General features: G+C 46.6%; 1 protein-coding gene across 5 annotated transcripts in view; it reads left to right on the top strand.

Moving 5' to 3' along the window:
- RIC3 (RIC3 acetylcholine receptor chaperone) overlaps nucleotides 1-17,522 on the top strand; it is a 53,067-nt gene that overhangs the window by 13,760 nt on the left and 21,785 nt on the right. For 4 of the 5 annotated variants that reach the window (XM_065592150.1, XM_065592149.1, XM_065592153.1 and 1 more), the window contains exons 3-4: nucleotides 1,425-1,503; nucleotides 4,026-4,119. In XM_065592150.1, the coding sequence (XP_065448222.1) occupies nucleotides 1,425-1,503; nucleotides 4,026-4,119 (173 nt within the window). Of the gene's footprint in view, nucleotides 1-1,424; nucleotides 1,504-4,025; nucleotides 4,120-6,923; nucleotides 7,512-8,333; nucleotides 8,935-17,522 lie in introns of those variants that run through there. The other variant, XM_065592151.1, reaches the window with a different exon arrangement.

Here is a 17,522-nt window from a genome sequence, read left to right as displayed (position 1 = left end):
ATTCATTGACACCATCAGCTCAGGATTAAACAAAGACTGTGAATGGCTAGCCAACTACAAAAGTAGTTTCTCCTCCCTTGGTGTTCACACCTCAACTGCTAGCAGAGGACTCACCCTCCCTGATTGAACTAACCTTGTTATCTCCAGACTGATTCTTGCCTGCATATTTATACCCGCCTCTGGAAATTTCCATTACATACGTCTGACGAAGTGGGTATTCACCCACGAAAGCTTATGCTCCAATACATCTGTTAGTCTTAAAGGTGCCACAGAATTCTCTGTTGCTTTTTACAGATCCAGACTAACATGCCTACCCCTCTGATAATTAACTTCACTGGCATTCTCCTAGCTGAGGATCTGTCCCAAAGATAATTTTTTTTTAAAATCACAGATTAAACACTTCTCAGATAGCTTGAACTTTTTATGGATACTTGTTACTCAGAAATGCCTAATATTTACTTTAATGGAAAATGGAGGTTTATACTACATGTTCATGCAGGGGGTGTAAAGTGTGCCGTGTATGGGCTACCTGCATCACAGGTTACAGCATGGGGGAGGGAGAGCAGCCTCTGCAGGACTGTTACATCCTTTTCCTCCCAGATTGCCAGGGAGCAGATGAGCTGAAATGGACATTGCCTTAATTCCAGTGACACGATGTGTCAGCCTGCAAAGGGGAGAAACTAATCTCTGCTGCATAAGGAGCTTGGGGAGATTCCTTCTCCCCGCAGAACAAGGGGTGAACCAGGCATTGACCGGCAACTTGGAACAATTGGTAGTCTCTGCCCAGGAGAGTCCCAGAATAAGCAGGGCAGAAGTGTTCCTGCAGGCCAGGAAAGAGGCATATTGACTGGGCTGGTTAAGCACAGTTAGCAGCATCCAACCTTTATAAAGATGAAAGGGCGTGACTAAAGAGCATATTGCTTTTTGGTAGACCCTGATGACATCTGTGTTGCTGTCACAGTGTTAGTGCAAAGCCAGAAAAGTACATAAATGCCAGAAAACTTTTGCCAAAGAAAGAGAGGCAAATAGGTTGGACTTAATTCCCCCCCAGTATTTTTAAAGACCAGTCTTTGCCCAAACAAAACCCCTTTTAGTAGTGGGTCTCTGTGTACAGATGGATTATAGGATTGGGGCCTTTAGAGTAATGTACGCAGTTTTTAAATGTAAATGTGATATTTTTCAGTTAATCCTTATTTTTGGTTAAAAAAATCGCCAGTTATAAATACGTCATAGCAGTTTTTGGTTAGCTAGGTTTCCATAGTTTCTTTCATGATCACTGTCTGTTTTTTCCTCTGGTGGTATTTTCTGTGATTAGTTTCTAGCATAATTTTAGCTTTCTCTCTTTTTCTTGGTGTGATGCTTGTGGGGCTTCTGTACTTCTTTTGCTGTAAATTCCTATAATAGTAATTTTTTTCCACTTTCAGCTCTCGTCCAAGGGAAAAACCACTACAGTGGAGAGGAAATCTCCTTCTCCTATACCTGGAAACATGAATAGGAAAATCAGTAAGTATTATTTCCCAGGTGATTAGAAATTACCCACATAACCATACAGTTGGACAGTGTCTTTGTCTTCTGGATACATTGTAAATCTGCTGTTCCATGTAAAGTTGATGTTAGATAGTAGTTTCTAACAAGTTGTTTCCCTGAATTTGTTCTGGAACCTTCAATGCCAAATAGGAAAATAGAGCAGCAAGCATTATCTTCTAGGTTGCGGTGGAATAGAGGAGATGATGTAAAGCAAATTACTGCTCCATCACTTTCTAAGTGAATGTTTAAAATCAAAACGTTTAAAGGATTGACATGTTTACAATAAAAGGTGAAATGTGCAATGAGTGGGAGCAACACAACATAGTACAAGAAGTGTCTGTTCTCTTTTCTTTGTTCTGCTTGAATAAACAATTTAGTGAGGGTTATAGCTTAATATCACGGTGTTTTAAAAAAAAATTTTTTTTAACCAGTGCTCATTAGTAGTATAAAGAACACTCCACCTACAAATTCTAAAAGCTGAGAAGTAAACTTCTCACAGCTAAATGCCTTTTCCTAATGTCTATGTTCTGGGCAGTTACCAGGCTGTCTGTTACATTCTCTTCCCATTGGCATACCATTTAAATTGCTGAAACATTTGATATGTGTAGGTAAAGGAAGCAGCCAGCTTCCCCCCTCCACCCAGCTGTTACTGTTTCTTTTTCCCCAAGTTGTATGGTCACAATACCGATGAAATAACAAATCTGCCTATTTCTAAATATACACGTTTGTTGGATAATTTAATACATTAGCTTTAAAGCTCAGGTGAGCAGTTGTTTGTAATAACATTTAAATGTATTTTATTTAGTTGGCTAAATTCTCATAGAAAACACAAATACTTGATAGGGTATTAAAAAGACAATGTTATCACAGGGTTCAGGTGATATTGTTGTAATAATCATGACATAAATGTACATCATGATGTTTTATAGAATCATAGAAATTAGGGATAAATAATATCTGTTGACTCTGTTTTCTACCATCTTTATTCCGGCCCCACCTCTTCCCCTGAGCCCCCCCCCCCACACTTTTGCTCCTCTTCCGTCCCCCACCACCCACGGGTTGGGAGGGACTCACCTGCGGAACCGGGGCTGGGAGCTGCAGCCACCCAACACAGGTGGGAGGTGACCCCAGCTGAGTAGGGGCTGGCGCAGATGATGACCTGGCACCTCCCCGCCTCCCCCGCCCTCAGTAACTGGACTTTAGTTGTCCAGTCAGTAGTACTGGCTGGACACTGTCAGGTCCCCTTTGGTCGAAAACCAGGCACCCTATTAAAGAATCTATCACTAGTCAGAGGGGAGGCAGCATAGTGGATAGATCATTGGACCTGAATCCTTGTTCTACCATTAACCTGCTCTGTGACCTTGGGATCTCACTTTACCTGTCTCTGCCTTTGTTCATCTTCCCACCCTGTGTCTACTTGTCTATTTAGGCCTCAATCGTACAAAAGCTTGAAAACTCACAGTGCATAAAATTAAGCAGATGCTTTGTGGAATCAGGGTCTTTGCAGAATTTGGGCCCTGACTGTAAGCACTTTGAAGAAGGGACAGATTCTCATTACATGTTTGTGCAGTATATAGTACAAGGGACCCAATCTTGGTTGTGGCCTCTAGGTGTTACAATAATACATATAATAAATGGAGAGACTGCTTCCTTCTTGCTGCCTGAGAGCATATGTGCCACACGTGCCAATCAACAGCGTTAGTTTGCTAGTGCACTGGGGTTGTGGGGGGAAGAAGAGGAAGTTCAGAGACAGCAAGTTGCTTCGCATGCAGGGCTGTACCGTACAGGCACGATTAATTTCTGTATCTGGAACCTGAATGTTTCCTCCCCTCCATCACTCCATTCTCTTATGGGCACTAGGGAAGTGTATGCTGCACTAGCAGCTCCACCATCCTTAGAAGGGGTCCAGCCTTCACCTTTGATGGGTTAGTAATGCTAGCCAGGAGGTTGGAGCCATGGCTATATCCCCCACCCAGATTGTGGCTGGCTCATGTGCATAGGTGCAAGTTCCTTGAGCTGTCTCCCTATATCCTTGCACATCATGAAGAGCCAGACATTATCTGACAGCAGAAAATATATTAACTTGAGTGGCTTTGAATCTTTATTCACAGGAATTTAAGAGGTACATTCCATGAGAACTGTTGATTTTACAATAGGGCAGCATATCACTAAATTTCCTCTAGAGCATCAGATTAGGTGGCTTTTTTCTGTCAGATCATTTCAATCTGCATATCAAGTGGTTGCTTGTTAGCCATTCTGAGAAGTGCTTTCTGTGCATCTCTGTGCCTTTGGGAACCTCTCTGCACTCCTTTTGTTATGCCTGGAGAAGTGAAAGCGAATGTTTCCAATAATTCTATGGAGACTGAACTTTCATCTGCTCTTGTTAGATCCCTCAGAACCAGTTTTGTCTTAATACTGTGTTTGCTGAGACAACCAGTCTGTAATACTACTAGAGGAATACGTTTTCAGAGCTGCTAGTGATTGTGTTTGTTTTTCAGCTGACTATGAGCTCACGCAACTACAAGAAAAGCTGAGAGAGACTGAGGAGGCTATGGAAAAATTAATCAATAGAGTAGGACCTAATTGTGACAGGTATGTTTTATATTACAGGAATTTAAAGAAGAACTCCTTTCGGTATAGGGTAGATAAATTAAACTTTCTCTTGGAAGAAAATCTTCTTTTTATCAAAATGTAAATCTCTTGTATATGTTAAAATAGTAATTATGTTTCTACTTCATAATGTTGACAATATTTTGCTCTATTTTTTTCACATTTTTCTTTTCACATTCTATATTCAATTATTTTTTGCAATGTCAGTTTCCTTAAGGGGAACACCCGGGCCCCATTGTACTATGTAATTTGGAAGATAAAGACAGATACGTCTAAACTGAACATGAAAATGTCTTAGGCCCAAAAGCAAAGCAAAGCAAAAAAAGCCAATGAGTTTGCCCAAGACGACTACTTCATTTTCTGTTAGCTTCTAGTGTTCTGGATCTTTTTGTAAAACAGTAATATGGTTATCCTTTACATAGATGCCTTTTTGAATCTCTGTAAAATGTTTCCTTAGAGGCAAGGCTGCATATTAATCTGCTCCAGTAAACAATTTCCACCAGTTTAACTTGCAAACCCTCTTGGTTAGTAAATATGAAAAAAGAAAATTTGCTAAATTTGTATTTTTAAATTTGTTTTTTCTTTGATAATTTGCTCACTAATATTTGGTGTAAAACTTATTAGCATATACACTGTTTAAAATTATTTTGAAATAATGATTGCATATTCTTCCATAAAAAGCTGAATTATTAAAAAATACTCCAAGAAATATGCTTTGTATTTGGCTGTAATATGAAAGTTGAATACAGCGAGATTTTGTTACACATTTTACAAAATTACAAAATAAATGGTATGGGCCATTTTTAATCTGCTCCCATTTCCTTTTGATTTTAAATGTATACTCTTTACATCCAGAATGAAAAACCTTAGCCCTGCTCTAATTTTGTTTTTAATTGTTTATATGTTATTTTTAAGGGCTTGATCCAATGCCCAGTGAATTCAATTGGGGACCAGATTGAGATTTTGAAAACCACCTAAACTGGGGTTTGAAACTGGAATTTTTGTTTGGGCCTTTGTAAAAATAGGGTTGATTTGTAAAATTTGTTTCTGGATTCCAATTTTGATGTCCCCTAGGTCCCATCTGCACAAATCTCTGGGTTGATCAGTAAAGTGCAGTACTTCTTGCAGGTCTGGCTTGATGTGAGTAATTAAACATGGGAGAGGCCTGATTTTTTGGAAGACAGGATTTGGGAGGTAACTAGGTCAGCAGGCTGAAAGTGGAAGGTTTGTGCTAAGATAAGTGAATGGGTCAGTAAACTAGAAGACAGAATTTTTGAGCTAGCTAAGAGAAGAGGGGGGGAGAGGATTTTTTTTATAAGTATTAACGGAGAGGGAGGTAAAGAAAGATCTGGGATGGAAGAGGCACAAGTACAGGGCAATATAACAATGTCTAAACCAAGAAACAGATGACATTAGTTACATACTATAGACTTCTCAATAGACACATCTGATTAAGGGCATCGTGAATCATAAAGCTTTGAAACAATCTCAAAATTCTCAGTCTTCTCTTTTGAACAAATGTAATCCTTTCCCAGTTTGTGAATTTAGTCATGCTGTTATTATTTATTATAGCATCCAGTTAGGATCGGGGTTTTCTTAACTTTTAGTTTATTTGCTGGTTTCCATTTCTTAGCATAGACCTCCTGGCCACTGCAAAATCTCCCTGCAGGAACTACTCATCTAGATTGCTCAGACCTTTGCTGAGATTCTGATGACGGAAAACAAAGATTTCTGGGTGTGTAGGGCTATTATCTCTGTTGTTCTTCCAGGCTCTTACTAGAATGTTTTAATATGGGGAGATGGCTGCAATATATGCAAATCTTTCCATACACATTCCCACAAATATCTAAACCATATGCCATATTCCTGTTTTCATCATTCTGTTTAATGTACAGTATATCTTGAAATATTTTTTTGCTAAATTTCTATTCAAGAGATGTTTTATTCATAAAGTTTCTATTCAAGAGATGTTATTTGATATCTAAATGACCAGCACATGTTAATCCACAAAAATACTACACAAGTGTCCTTGAATCTATCTTCAATTCTCAGAAAGGACAGTTTAAAACACTCATTAACTCACCCTGTTGTGCCTTACCAAGAGGTTTAGCAGCACATGCAGTATATTGCACAAGAACTTAAAGTGCAGTTTAACTCTGAAAAGTGATTTTCAGGTCAAATTTGCTCAGGTTACAATTAAAAAAGGTTTTTCTAAGTGCTCATCCCACAAACTCAGCCTGGGATCTGAATGTCAAGCTAGGGTCTTTCAGGCTACCGCATCATAACCAGCAGGAAAGGTTCTATAGGTCAAATGCTGCCCCCAGTCACACCTGTGCAACCCCAGTGGCCTCATGTTATATCCCCCAAACCTATTGGTTTCAGTGGGATTGTACAAGTGTAACTGGGGAAAATTTGCATACATTGAACTGGTGGCCCTACAATTGGAACTAAGGCCTGGTCTACACTACGGGTTTAGGTCGACTTTAGCAGCGTTAAATCGAATTAAGCCTGGACACGTCCACACGACGAAGCCCTTTCTTTCGACTTAAAGGGTCCTTTAAACCGGTTTCTTTACACCACCTCCGACGAGGGGATTAGCGATAAAACCGGCCTTTGCGGGTCGGAATTGGGGTAGTGTGGATGGAATTCGACGTTATTGGCCTCCGGGAGCTATCCCACAGTGCTTCATTGTGACCGCTCTGGACAGCACTCTCAACTCAGATGCACTGACCAGGTAGACAGGAAAAGCCCCGCAAAGGTTTGAATTTCATTTCCTGTTTGCTCAGCGTGGAGAGCACAGGTGACCACGCAGAGCTCATCAGCACAGGTAACCGTGATGGAGTCCCAGGATCGCAAAAGAGCTCCAGCATGGACCGAACGGGAGGTACGGGATCTGCTCGCCATATGGGGAGATGAAGCAGTGATAGCTGAACTCCGTAGCAGTAAAAGAAATGGCAAAGTATTAGAAAAGATCTCCAAGGACATGAAGGACCGAGGCCATAACAGGGACACACAGCAGTGCCGCGTGAAAATTAAGGAGCTACGGCAAGCTTACCGCAAAGCCAGAGAAGCAAACGGAAGGTCCGGGGCAGAGCCGCAAACTTGCCGCTTCAACGCGGAGCTGCATGCGATCCTAGGGGGTGCAGCCACCACTACCCCAACCGTGTGCTATGACTCTCTCACTGGAGAAACACACAGGGAAGACGGTTCGGGGAACGAGGAAGATGAGGATGGAGGTACTGTAGGTAGCTCACAGCAGCAAGGAAGCGGAGAAACCGGTTTCCCCAACAGCCAGGATATGTTTGTGACCCTGGACCTGGAACCAGTAACCCCCGAACTCACCCAAGACCCTCAGGGCACACAGGAGACCTCTGGTGAGTGTACCTTTGTAAATATTTGTAAACATTACACATGGTTTAAAAGCAAGCGTGTTTAATGATTAATTTGCCCTGGCAATCGCGGCCAGTACATCTACTGGAAAAGTCTGTTAACGTGTATGGGGATGGAGCGGAAATCCTCCAGGGACATCTCCAGAAAGCTCTCCTTTATGTACTCCCAAAGCGTTTGCAAAAGGTTTCTGGGGAGGGCTGCCTTATCCCGTCCGCCATGGTAGGACACTTTACCACGCCAGGCCAGTAGCACGAAGTCTGGAATCATTGCATAACAAAGCATGGCAGCGTATGGTTTGCTGGCATGCAGACAATATCCATTCCTTATCTCTCTTTGTTATCCTCAGGAGAGTGATATCATTCACGGTCACCTGGTTGAAATGGGGTGATTTTATTAAGGGTACATTCAGAGGCGCCCGTTCCTGCTCTTCTGAACAGAAATGTTCCCCGCTGTTAACCACGCGGTGGAGGGGAGGGGTGAAGTGATCATCCCAGAGAATCGCGTGTGTGTGTGTGTGGGGGGGGGGTGGTTTACTTGTGTTTGTGCCGCATGTTAACCGGGAAACCGCAGCCCCTCCTTTTACATTGAAAACCCATTTTAAATGGACAACCCAATTCATCCTTGATATGGGAAATGCGCTGCTGTTTGCAACCTTTCCCGCATGTTAAGAAGGTTAAAAAAGCCAAAACACTGTGGCCTACCATGGCTGCCTGCAAGCCGAAATATGCGACCTTGTAATGAAAGAGTGTACCCATTGTTCTCTAAAATGTGTCTTTTTTAACCACCTCTCCCTTCTCCTCCACCAGCTGCAAATGTTTCTCCTTCGCAGAGGCTAGTGAACATTAGAAAGAGAAAACGTAGGACGAAGGACGATATGTTCACGGAGCTGCAGATGTCCTCCCACGCTGATAGAGCACAGCAGAATGCGTGGAGGCAGTCAATGTCGGAGATGAGAAAAGCACAATATGAACGAGAGGAGAGGTGGCGGGCTGAATGGCGGGATGAAAAGAGCAAGTGGCGGGCTGAAGACGATAGGTGGCGTCAGCTTGCAGACAGACGGCAAGAGTCAATGCTCCGTCTGCTGGAGCATCAAACTGATATGCTCGAGCGTATGGTTGAGCTGCAGGAAAGGCAGCAGGAGCAGAGACCGCCGCTACAGCCCCTGTGTAACCAACAGCCCTCCTCCCCAAGTTCCATAGCCTCCTCACCAAGACGCCCAAGAACACGGTGGGGGGGCCTCCGTCCACCCAGTCACTCCACCCCAGATGATCGCCCAAGCATCAGAAGGCTGGCCTTCAATAAGAGTTAAAGTTTTAAAATGCAGTGTGTCCTTTTCCATCCCTCCTCCCCCACGCATCCCAGGCTACCTTGGCAATTATCCCCCTACTTCTGTGAGGAACTAATAAAGAATGCATGAATGTGAAAAAACAATGACTTTATTGCCTCTGCAAGCGGTGCTCGAATTGGGGAGGGGAGGGTGGGGTGGGGTGGTTGGTTTACAGGGAAGTAGAGTGAACCGGGTCGGGGGGGGGGGGAGGTTTGGAGGGTTCATCAAGGAGAAACAAACAGAAGTTTCACACAGTAGCCTGGCCAGTCACAAAACTCGTTTTCAAAGCTTCTCTGATGCGCACCGCGCCCTGTTGTGCTCCTCTAACCGCCCTGGTGTCTGGCTGCGCGTAATCAGCGGCCAGGCGAGTTGCCTCAACCTCCCACCCCGCCATAAATGTCTCCCCCTTACTCTCACAGATATTGTGGAGCGCACAGGAAGCAGCAATAACAATGGGGATATTCTTTTTGCTGAGGTCTGAGTGAGTCAGTAAGCTGCGCCAGCGCGCTTTTAAACGGCCAAATGCACATTCCACCACCATTCGGCACTTGCTCAGCCTGTAGTTGAACAGGTCCTGACTCCTGTCCAGGCTGCCTGTGTACGGCTTCATGAGCCATGGCATTAAGGGGTAGGCTGGGTCCCCAAGGATCACGATAGGCATTTCAACATCCCCAACGGTTACTTTCTGGTCCGGGAAGAAAGTCCCTTCCTCCAGCTTTCGAAACAGAGCAGAGTTCCTGAAGACGCGAGCATCATGTACCTTTCCCGGCCATCCCACGTTGATGTTGGTGAAACGTCCCTTGTGATCCACCAGGGCTTGCAGCAGCATTGAAAAGTACCCTTTGCGGTTTACGTAGTCGGTGGCTTGGTGCTCCGGTGACAAGATAGGGATATGGGTTCCATCTATGGCCCCGCCACAGTTTGGGAATCCCATTTCAGCAAAACCATCCACTATTGACTGCACGTTGCCCAGAGTCACTACCCTTGATATCACCAGGTCTTTCATTGCCCTGGCAAATTGGATCACAGCAGCCCCCACCGTAGATTTGCCCACTCCAAATTGTTTCCCGACTGACCGGTAGCTGTCTGGCGTTGCAAGCTTCCACAGGGCTATCGCCACTCGCTTCTCAACTGTGAGGGCTACTCTCATCTTGGTATTCTGGCGTTTCAGGGCAGGGGAAAGCAAGTCACAAAGTTCCATGAAAGTGCCCTTACGCATGCGAAAGTTTTGCAGCCACTGGGAATTGTCCCAGACCTGCAACACGATGTGGTCCCACCAGTCTGTGCTTGTTTCCCGGGCCCAGAATCGGCGTTCCACGGCATGAACCTGCTCCCGTGACACCATGATTTGCACATTGCTGGGGCCTGTGCCTTGTGAGAGGTCTATGTCCATGTCAATTTCCTCATCACTCTCTTCGCCGCGCTGCAATCGCCTCCTCGGGTGGTCCGGGTTTCGCCTTGGCATGTCCTGGCTCTGCATATACTCCAGGACAATGCGCTTGGTGTTCATAGTGCTCATAATTGCCGCGGTGATCTGAGCGGGCTCCATGATCCCAGTGCTAGCTATGGCGCCTGGTCAGAAAAAAGGCGCGAAACTAGTATCTGATGGACCAGGAGAAGGAGGGAGGGCCGAGTGACGACATGGCGTACAGGTACAGGATCAGGGAATTAAAATCAAGAAAGGTGGCTGTGCATCAGGGAGAAACACAAACAACTGTCACACAGAATGGTCCCCCCAAAGATTAAACTGAAAACCCTGGGCTTAGCAGGCCGTTGATTTCACGGAGGAAGGGGAAGCAAATGAATACAGAACAAATCTATTTTTTACATCTTAAGCTGGCAGCCGACGGTGCAGCATGAGTGATAGCCTCTCCAGTATGATGATGACGGATACCAATCATAATATACCATCGTCTGCCAAAAGGCAAGGGGCTGCTGCTGTGTAGCAATGCAGCCCCACGTCTGCCAGCCCCACGTCCGCCAGCACCCAGCATCGCCCTCGGCCTCTTCTGGGTGCTTAGCAGACAATACTGGGCAATTGGCAGAAAATAGTGTACTACGACTGGTAGCCATCATCATCGAAACAGTAGCATGTCTGCCCAGGTGGCCATGATTGACAGCCACTCCAGTACGACGACGATGGGTACCAGTCATAATATACCATCACCTGCCAAAGGGCAAGGGGCTGGTGCAATGCAGCCCTACGGCTGCCAGCCCCACGGCTATCACTCATGCTACACCGTCTACCGCCAAAAGGCAGTTAGCAGCTGCTGCTGTGTAGCAATGCAGTCCCACGTCTGCCGGCACCCAGAGGACATATGGTGACGGTGAGCTCAGCTGAGCTGAGCGGGCTCCATGCTTGCCGTGGTATGTTGTCTGCACAGGTAACCCAGGTAAAAAGGCACGAATCTATTGTCTGCCGTTGCTGTGACGGGGGGGGAGGGGCCTGACGACATGTACCCAGAACCGCCCGCGACACTGTTTTTGTATCATCCGGGCATTGGGATCTCAACCCAGAATTGCAAGGGGCGGCGGAGACTGCGGGAACTGTGGGATAGCTACCCATAGTGCAATGCTCCGGAAGTCGACGCTAGCCTCGTACTGTGGACACGGTCCGCCGACTAGAGCACCTAGAGCATTTTATGTGGGGACACACACAATCGGCTGTATACAACCGATTTCAATAAAACCGGCTTCTATAAATTCGAACTAATTTCGTAGTGTAGACATACCCTTAGTTAAAAATTCTGTTGATGCAAAGGATCCATCTGTCTTTCCTAAAGCAGTGTGGCTGTGCAGGAACGAGTCAAGCAAACAGTAAAAATCTTCCTTTTACACTGAAGTAAAAAGGTCCGACTGACACACGGAGCAGCTATGTAGGATAAGAAACTGCATTTGCTAGTTACTTTTCATAGTGGAACTGCATTTTCATTTGACATAGTTTTGCAGTTTAAATTTGCTTTAGTCTTAGATAGTTTTGTTTCTTCTTTTGTTTAATTATAGTTAGCAAAGAGAATGTAAAAAATGGTATGTTGTCATTCAGCATATCTGCTCCAATGGGCTTGCTTTTCAGACCTGGATGTCTGACTCTAACAACTAGTGGCTCCACTCAGGTGGGCCCTAAGATGCCCAAATATCTATTTGATACACCCATATGCTAAGTGATGGCTTGAGTTTCCCTAACACTCTCATTTTGGAACCCAGCTTTCAAACTTAGGCCTCAGAGCGCTGGGGAGCCTATCTGTTTATTGACAAGAACCATCTAATTTTTTCTCAACAGTGCAGAGTCAATGCAACTAAAGAGCTGGATTTTATTCTGGCTTGTGCATCAATGAAATTGTCAGCTAATGTTCAGCTGCAAAAATCTTTATTTCTGATGATTAGGTAGGAGGTAGAAATGACCCAACTTCATTGTAAGGTACAAAGTCACATTTACAGAGATGGCAATTAGAAAAACCATCTTTTTACCACAAACTGAACAAATGTGCAGTGGAAATTGAGAGGGAATAAATATAGAACTCCATGGAGCCATTTTTACAATCTCTCTTCTGCCTATAGCTGTGTTTTAATGGTGCTATTTTAAGAGGATGAAGGCCAAGAGCTCCAAATTGAAGTGTATAAGACACCAAGTTAGATTACGGATTTTCATAGCAATCATGATAGCTCCTTAGGAACTGTTATGATCTCAGTGTAAGTATATAAAAACATTGCTGTACCTGCCAGTGAGTATTTTGGGATTCCACAATGCAGCATGTGCTTCGTTGACATGATAAATTGTAATAGCTCTTTTGGAGCTACAAGCATGCACAGCAAGAACGAACACCTGCCGGTCTCTGAAATGATCATTTCTGCCAGTGCAAACTGTCTGCCGCCTCCTCTTATGCAGTATCCAGGCATTCAGTGTCTCCTATGTGAAAGTCTCCCTGTATAGAAGACCACCACATAGCTTATGCAGAATTTAAGTTTCTTTTAAGTCCTAGTTTGAGGGCTTTGGTGGGATGTAAATAGTGCATAAGGACTTGTGCTGCCCCTCTGCATCGTGGTGAATTTCACTGTTTGAGCAAGACACTTAAAGCCACACTGTAGAACCTTACTCAGGAGTTTCAAATATAAGTAGTATAGAGTGCTGAACACCTCTTCATAGACTTTTCCTTGTGCTAGGGCCCTGCCTCAGCACCAGGGCCGGATTACCTTTTGTGGGCCCAGTGCCAAACATATTTGTGGGCCCCCACGGAGGCAGTGGAGCATGACGCAGGGACATCAGTCCCCAGAGCGAGGGGCCAGCTGAGGCAATGGGGAATGGCATGGCACCATTTACAAACCGGCAGTTACCAGACGCACAGTGGCCTGCCCGGCCCTGTGCTGCCAACATGCCCCTTCCCCTTGGGGGTGGGCCCATCCTGCGCCACACTGCCCCGCCGGCCAACACCAGAACACCTCCAATCCCCCGATTCCCAATGGCCAGAGCTCCCCCGCCCCACAAATGCACAGCACCCTGCACAACACCACCCTTGCCCAGCGCCCCCCCCACCCACAGCCCCACCACCAGGGCCATCCTTAGGCTATGCAGTATTATTAAACTGGTGCCCCTATGCCCAACTTGGGGCACAGCCACCACCCCCACCCATGGAGCCCCAGAAGAACCCCCACCCATTGCTGCATATGCAGCAGACGCTGCGGCAGCCTGGGCTCGAAGCCCAGCGGGGAGGGATGAGGCACCAAAGGATACTGAGCCTCATGGTGGAGGAGAGTCACAGTTCCCCACAGAGACCCCTGTACCCTCTTCCTCACGCAGAGTGTGCCGCGCTGGTGCGGCCCCTGCCTAAGGATACTGCAGCGTGCGCCGGGTGTGCAGGAGCCAACCCGCTCTTATTTGCTGTCCCAGTGGTGCCCCAAATTTTCGGGTGCCCTACGCAGCTGCGTATGCTACATATGCCTAAGGATGGCCCTGCCCACCACAACTGCCCAGCACCCACCACCGAACTTCCATTCCCTAGTGCCCCACCCACACAGATCTTCCCCACCACCTCACAGCCCAGCATCCCCCAGAGACACACTCCCCACCCCGTGCCTCCTGGCCGCACTCACCGGCCCTGCTGGGAAGTGACTGTGTCTGCCAGGCTGAGCCAGCAGCGCAGCCAGAGCTGGTCCCGGGGCAGGGAATTGCTCTGGTCACTTGGGAGTGGTGCAGTCAGCCCAGGCACGCTCCCCCCAATACTGTCACGCCCCCCGCCCCCACACCTGGCTGAGATTGACCAGGCTTCTCCACCAGTCACTTCAGCTCTGGGGAGACAAATGGGGCCCCACAGGTGGAAGCAGAGACTGTCCAGAGCTTGAGGTGCATTGGGGTCTGGCCAGGGGATAGAGAGGAGTAGGGAGGTAGGGCCAGGGGGCGGAGAGGGGCCATCGGCCTGAGGATCAAGTGATGGGTGGTGAGTAGCCAGTGGGCTGGCAGGGTCTCGGGACGCAGTGCAAGTGGAGCAGGCCAGGGCCCCTTCTGAGCATGGGCCTGGCTCCATGGAGCCACTGGCACCACTGTAAACCCGGCACTGCTCAGCACAGAGTCACGTAGGCATTCAGTGGCTGGCTGCTGTCTCAAGGTGATATTTCTTCAGTTTATATATTTTTTGTCTCTGGAAAAGGGGGATTGGGCTGGCAGTTCTATTTCATCCACAGCCCAGGGTAGACAACTGACAAAACTCATTTCATATAGTATGATACATTCATCTCAAATACATGTCTTCAAATTCCACAACTGCACACTTCAGATAGTTATCATTTGTGATCTTAGAACCAGACCAATTTTATGGAGCGAATTCCGCCATCAGAGTTCAGTGGAACCCAGAGGTGGAATTTGGCCCTATCTGATTTATAGCATGATGGTGTAGTTTTATCAAACAAGGCTTGTCAAGTCCATAAAGACTTGCCCTTTGGAAGTTCCCTATTGTCTGTCAGACCTGCCCATTGTTGGTTAACAAAACTGGAGCTAATAAAGTTCCAGTTCCATTGCTAAAATCCAAGTAAAAATGAGAAAGTAGCAAGATCATAAAATCCATCAGCTCTGTAAACAGCCTGTTTTCTAGTATCAGAGTGTGTGGAGAATTTCAACTATAGTAGGAATTTGAGTGACGTACAGGTGTCTTCTGCCAGTAAGAGCGTGAACACGAGATGGGGGATGTGTGGTGAGAGTGAAGAAAAAATATAGCCTGTTGTCAAGCATCCATTTGGCCCATATTTGGAAGTTCTCAATTGATGTTCGCAGCTCTCATCTGTCCCAGAGCAGCTATACCAGAGTGGAAGTTGTGTGCAGAGCAAGGAAGCCGCAGAGCGAGCCCTGCATCCCCAATTGTGTGCTGTTTCAGGAGCTCTCCCCCACTCCCCGTTAGGTTTGATATTCATCTTACAGGAATACTTAAAAATAAGATCTTCTGTTACTCACAGGGCCAAATTTTGATCTCCGTCCCTGCGATGCTACCCAGCGGTACCCATGGTTGTGGGGCACCTTGCTCCCATCTGCCCCCATAGCGAGAGGGAGCTCTGTCTCTGCCTGCTAGGGGTCAACTCCCTAACTCTCCCAGTCACAGGCAACACAAGCACTCCCCTCTCAGCCCAGGCAGGCTTGCTGTCCCGTATGCAGGCGAGCATACAGAGTGTGCACATGCCAACCCGAGTCCAGCATCTTGCTGCAGTGGCCAGTCCCTGTTCCACCGGACACTCCCAGAGAAACTGCACACCTCATCTTAACGCACAGCATTTAGATTTGTTTATTGAAAAAGCAAATGTAAGTTTATTTAACAAAGAATAGAGAGTCATATGATAGCAAATAGAAATACTGGGGGGGGAGGAGGGTTATACAGTAGAACCTCAGAGTTATGAACACCTCAGGAATGGGCTGGTCTACACTACGAGTTTAGGTTGAATTTAGCAGTGTTAAATCGAATTAAGCCTGGACACGTTCACACGGCTAAGTCCCTTTTTTCGACTAAAGGGCCCTTTAAATCGGTTTCTTTACTCCACCTCCGACGAGGGGATTAGTGATAAAATCGGCCTTAGCGGGTTGGAATTGGGGTAGTGTGAACAGAATTCGACGTTATTGGCCTCCAGGAGCTATCCCACAGTGCTTCATTGTGACCGCTCTGGACAGCACTCTCAACTCAGATGCACTGACCAGGTAGACAGGAAAAGCCCCTCGAAGGTTTGAATTTCATTTCCTGATTGCCCAGCGTGGAGAGCACAGGTGACCACGCATTGCTCATCAGCTCAGGTAACCATCATGGAGTCCCAGGATCGCAAAAGAGCTCCAGCATGGACAGAAGGGGAGGTACAGGATCTGCTCACCATATGGGGAGATGAATCAGTGCTAGCTGAACTCTGTAGCAGTAAACAAAATGGCAAAATATTAGAAAAGGTCTCAAAGGCCATGAAGGACAGAGGCCATAACAGGGACGCACAGCAGTGCTGCGTGAAAATTAAGGAGCTAAGGCAAGCCTACCACAAAGCCAGAGAGGCAAATGGAAGGTCCGGGGCAGAGCCGCAAACATGCCGCTTCTACGCGGAGCTGCATGCCATGCTAGGGGGTGCAGCCACCACTACCCCAACCGTGTGCTTTGACTCCTTCAATGGAGAAACACACAGGGAAGAGGGTTCGAGGTACGAGGAAGATGAGGATGAAGATAATGTAGATAGCTCACAGCAGCAAGGAAGCGGAGGAACTGGTTTCCCCAACAGCCAGGATATGTTTATCACCCTGGACCTGGAACCAGTAACCCCCAAACTCACCCAAGGCGTGCTCCCAGACCCTGAGGGTACACAGGGGACCTCTGGTGAGTGTACCTTTGTAAATATTACACATGGTTTAAAAGCAAGCGTGTTTAATGATTAATTTGCCCTGGCAATCGCGGCCAGTACAGCTACTGGAAAAGTCTGGGGTTGGAGCGGAAATCCTCCAGGGACATCTCCAGAACGCTCTCCTTTATGTACTCCCAAAGCCTTTGCAAAAGGTTTCTGGGAAGGGCTGCCTTATCCCGTCCGCCATGGTAGGACACTTTACCACGCCAGGCCAGTAGCACGTAGTCTGGAATCATTGCATAACAAAGCATGGCAGCGTATGGTCCCAGTGTTTGCTGGCATGCAGACAACATCCATTCCTTATCGCTCTTTGTTATCCTCAGGCGAGTGATATCATTCACAGTCACCTGGTTGAAATGGGGCGATTTTATTAAGGGGACATTCAGAGGCGCCCGTTCCTGCTCTGCTGAACAGAAATGTTCCCCGCTGTTAGCCACGTGGTGGGGGGGAGGGGTGAAGTGATCATCCCCAAGAATTGGGTGTGGGGGGGAGGGGGGTTAGTTGGGTTTGTGCTGCATGTTAACCCGGAAACCGCAGCCCCGCCTTTTACATTGCAAACCCATTTTAAATGGCCAACCCAACGGGTGCTTGGTATGGGAAATGAGGGCACTGCTGTTTGAAACCATTCCCACATGTTAAGAAGGTTAAAAAAGCCAAAAGACTGTGGCTTACCATGGCTGCCTGCAAGCCGAAATCTGTTGCCTGGCACTGTGTGAGTGATCTCTCACACCAAACCGGCAGGCCCTCAATATAAGAGGAAAAATGCGACCTTGTAACGAAAGCACATGTGCTGTGTAATGTGAACAGCAAAATTTAACAA

This window comes from Chrysemys picta, chromosome 4 (assembly GCF_011386835.1).
Source record: "Chrysemys picta bellii isolate R12L10 chromosome 4, ASM1138683v2, whole genome shotgun sequence".
NCBI classification, from domain to species: Eukaryota; Metazoa; Chordata; order Testudines; family Emydidae; genus Chrysemys; species Chrysemys picta.
Note: the sequence above shows the minus strand (reverse complement) of the source record. Positions and strands in the feature narration are given on the sequence as shown.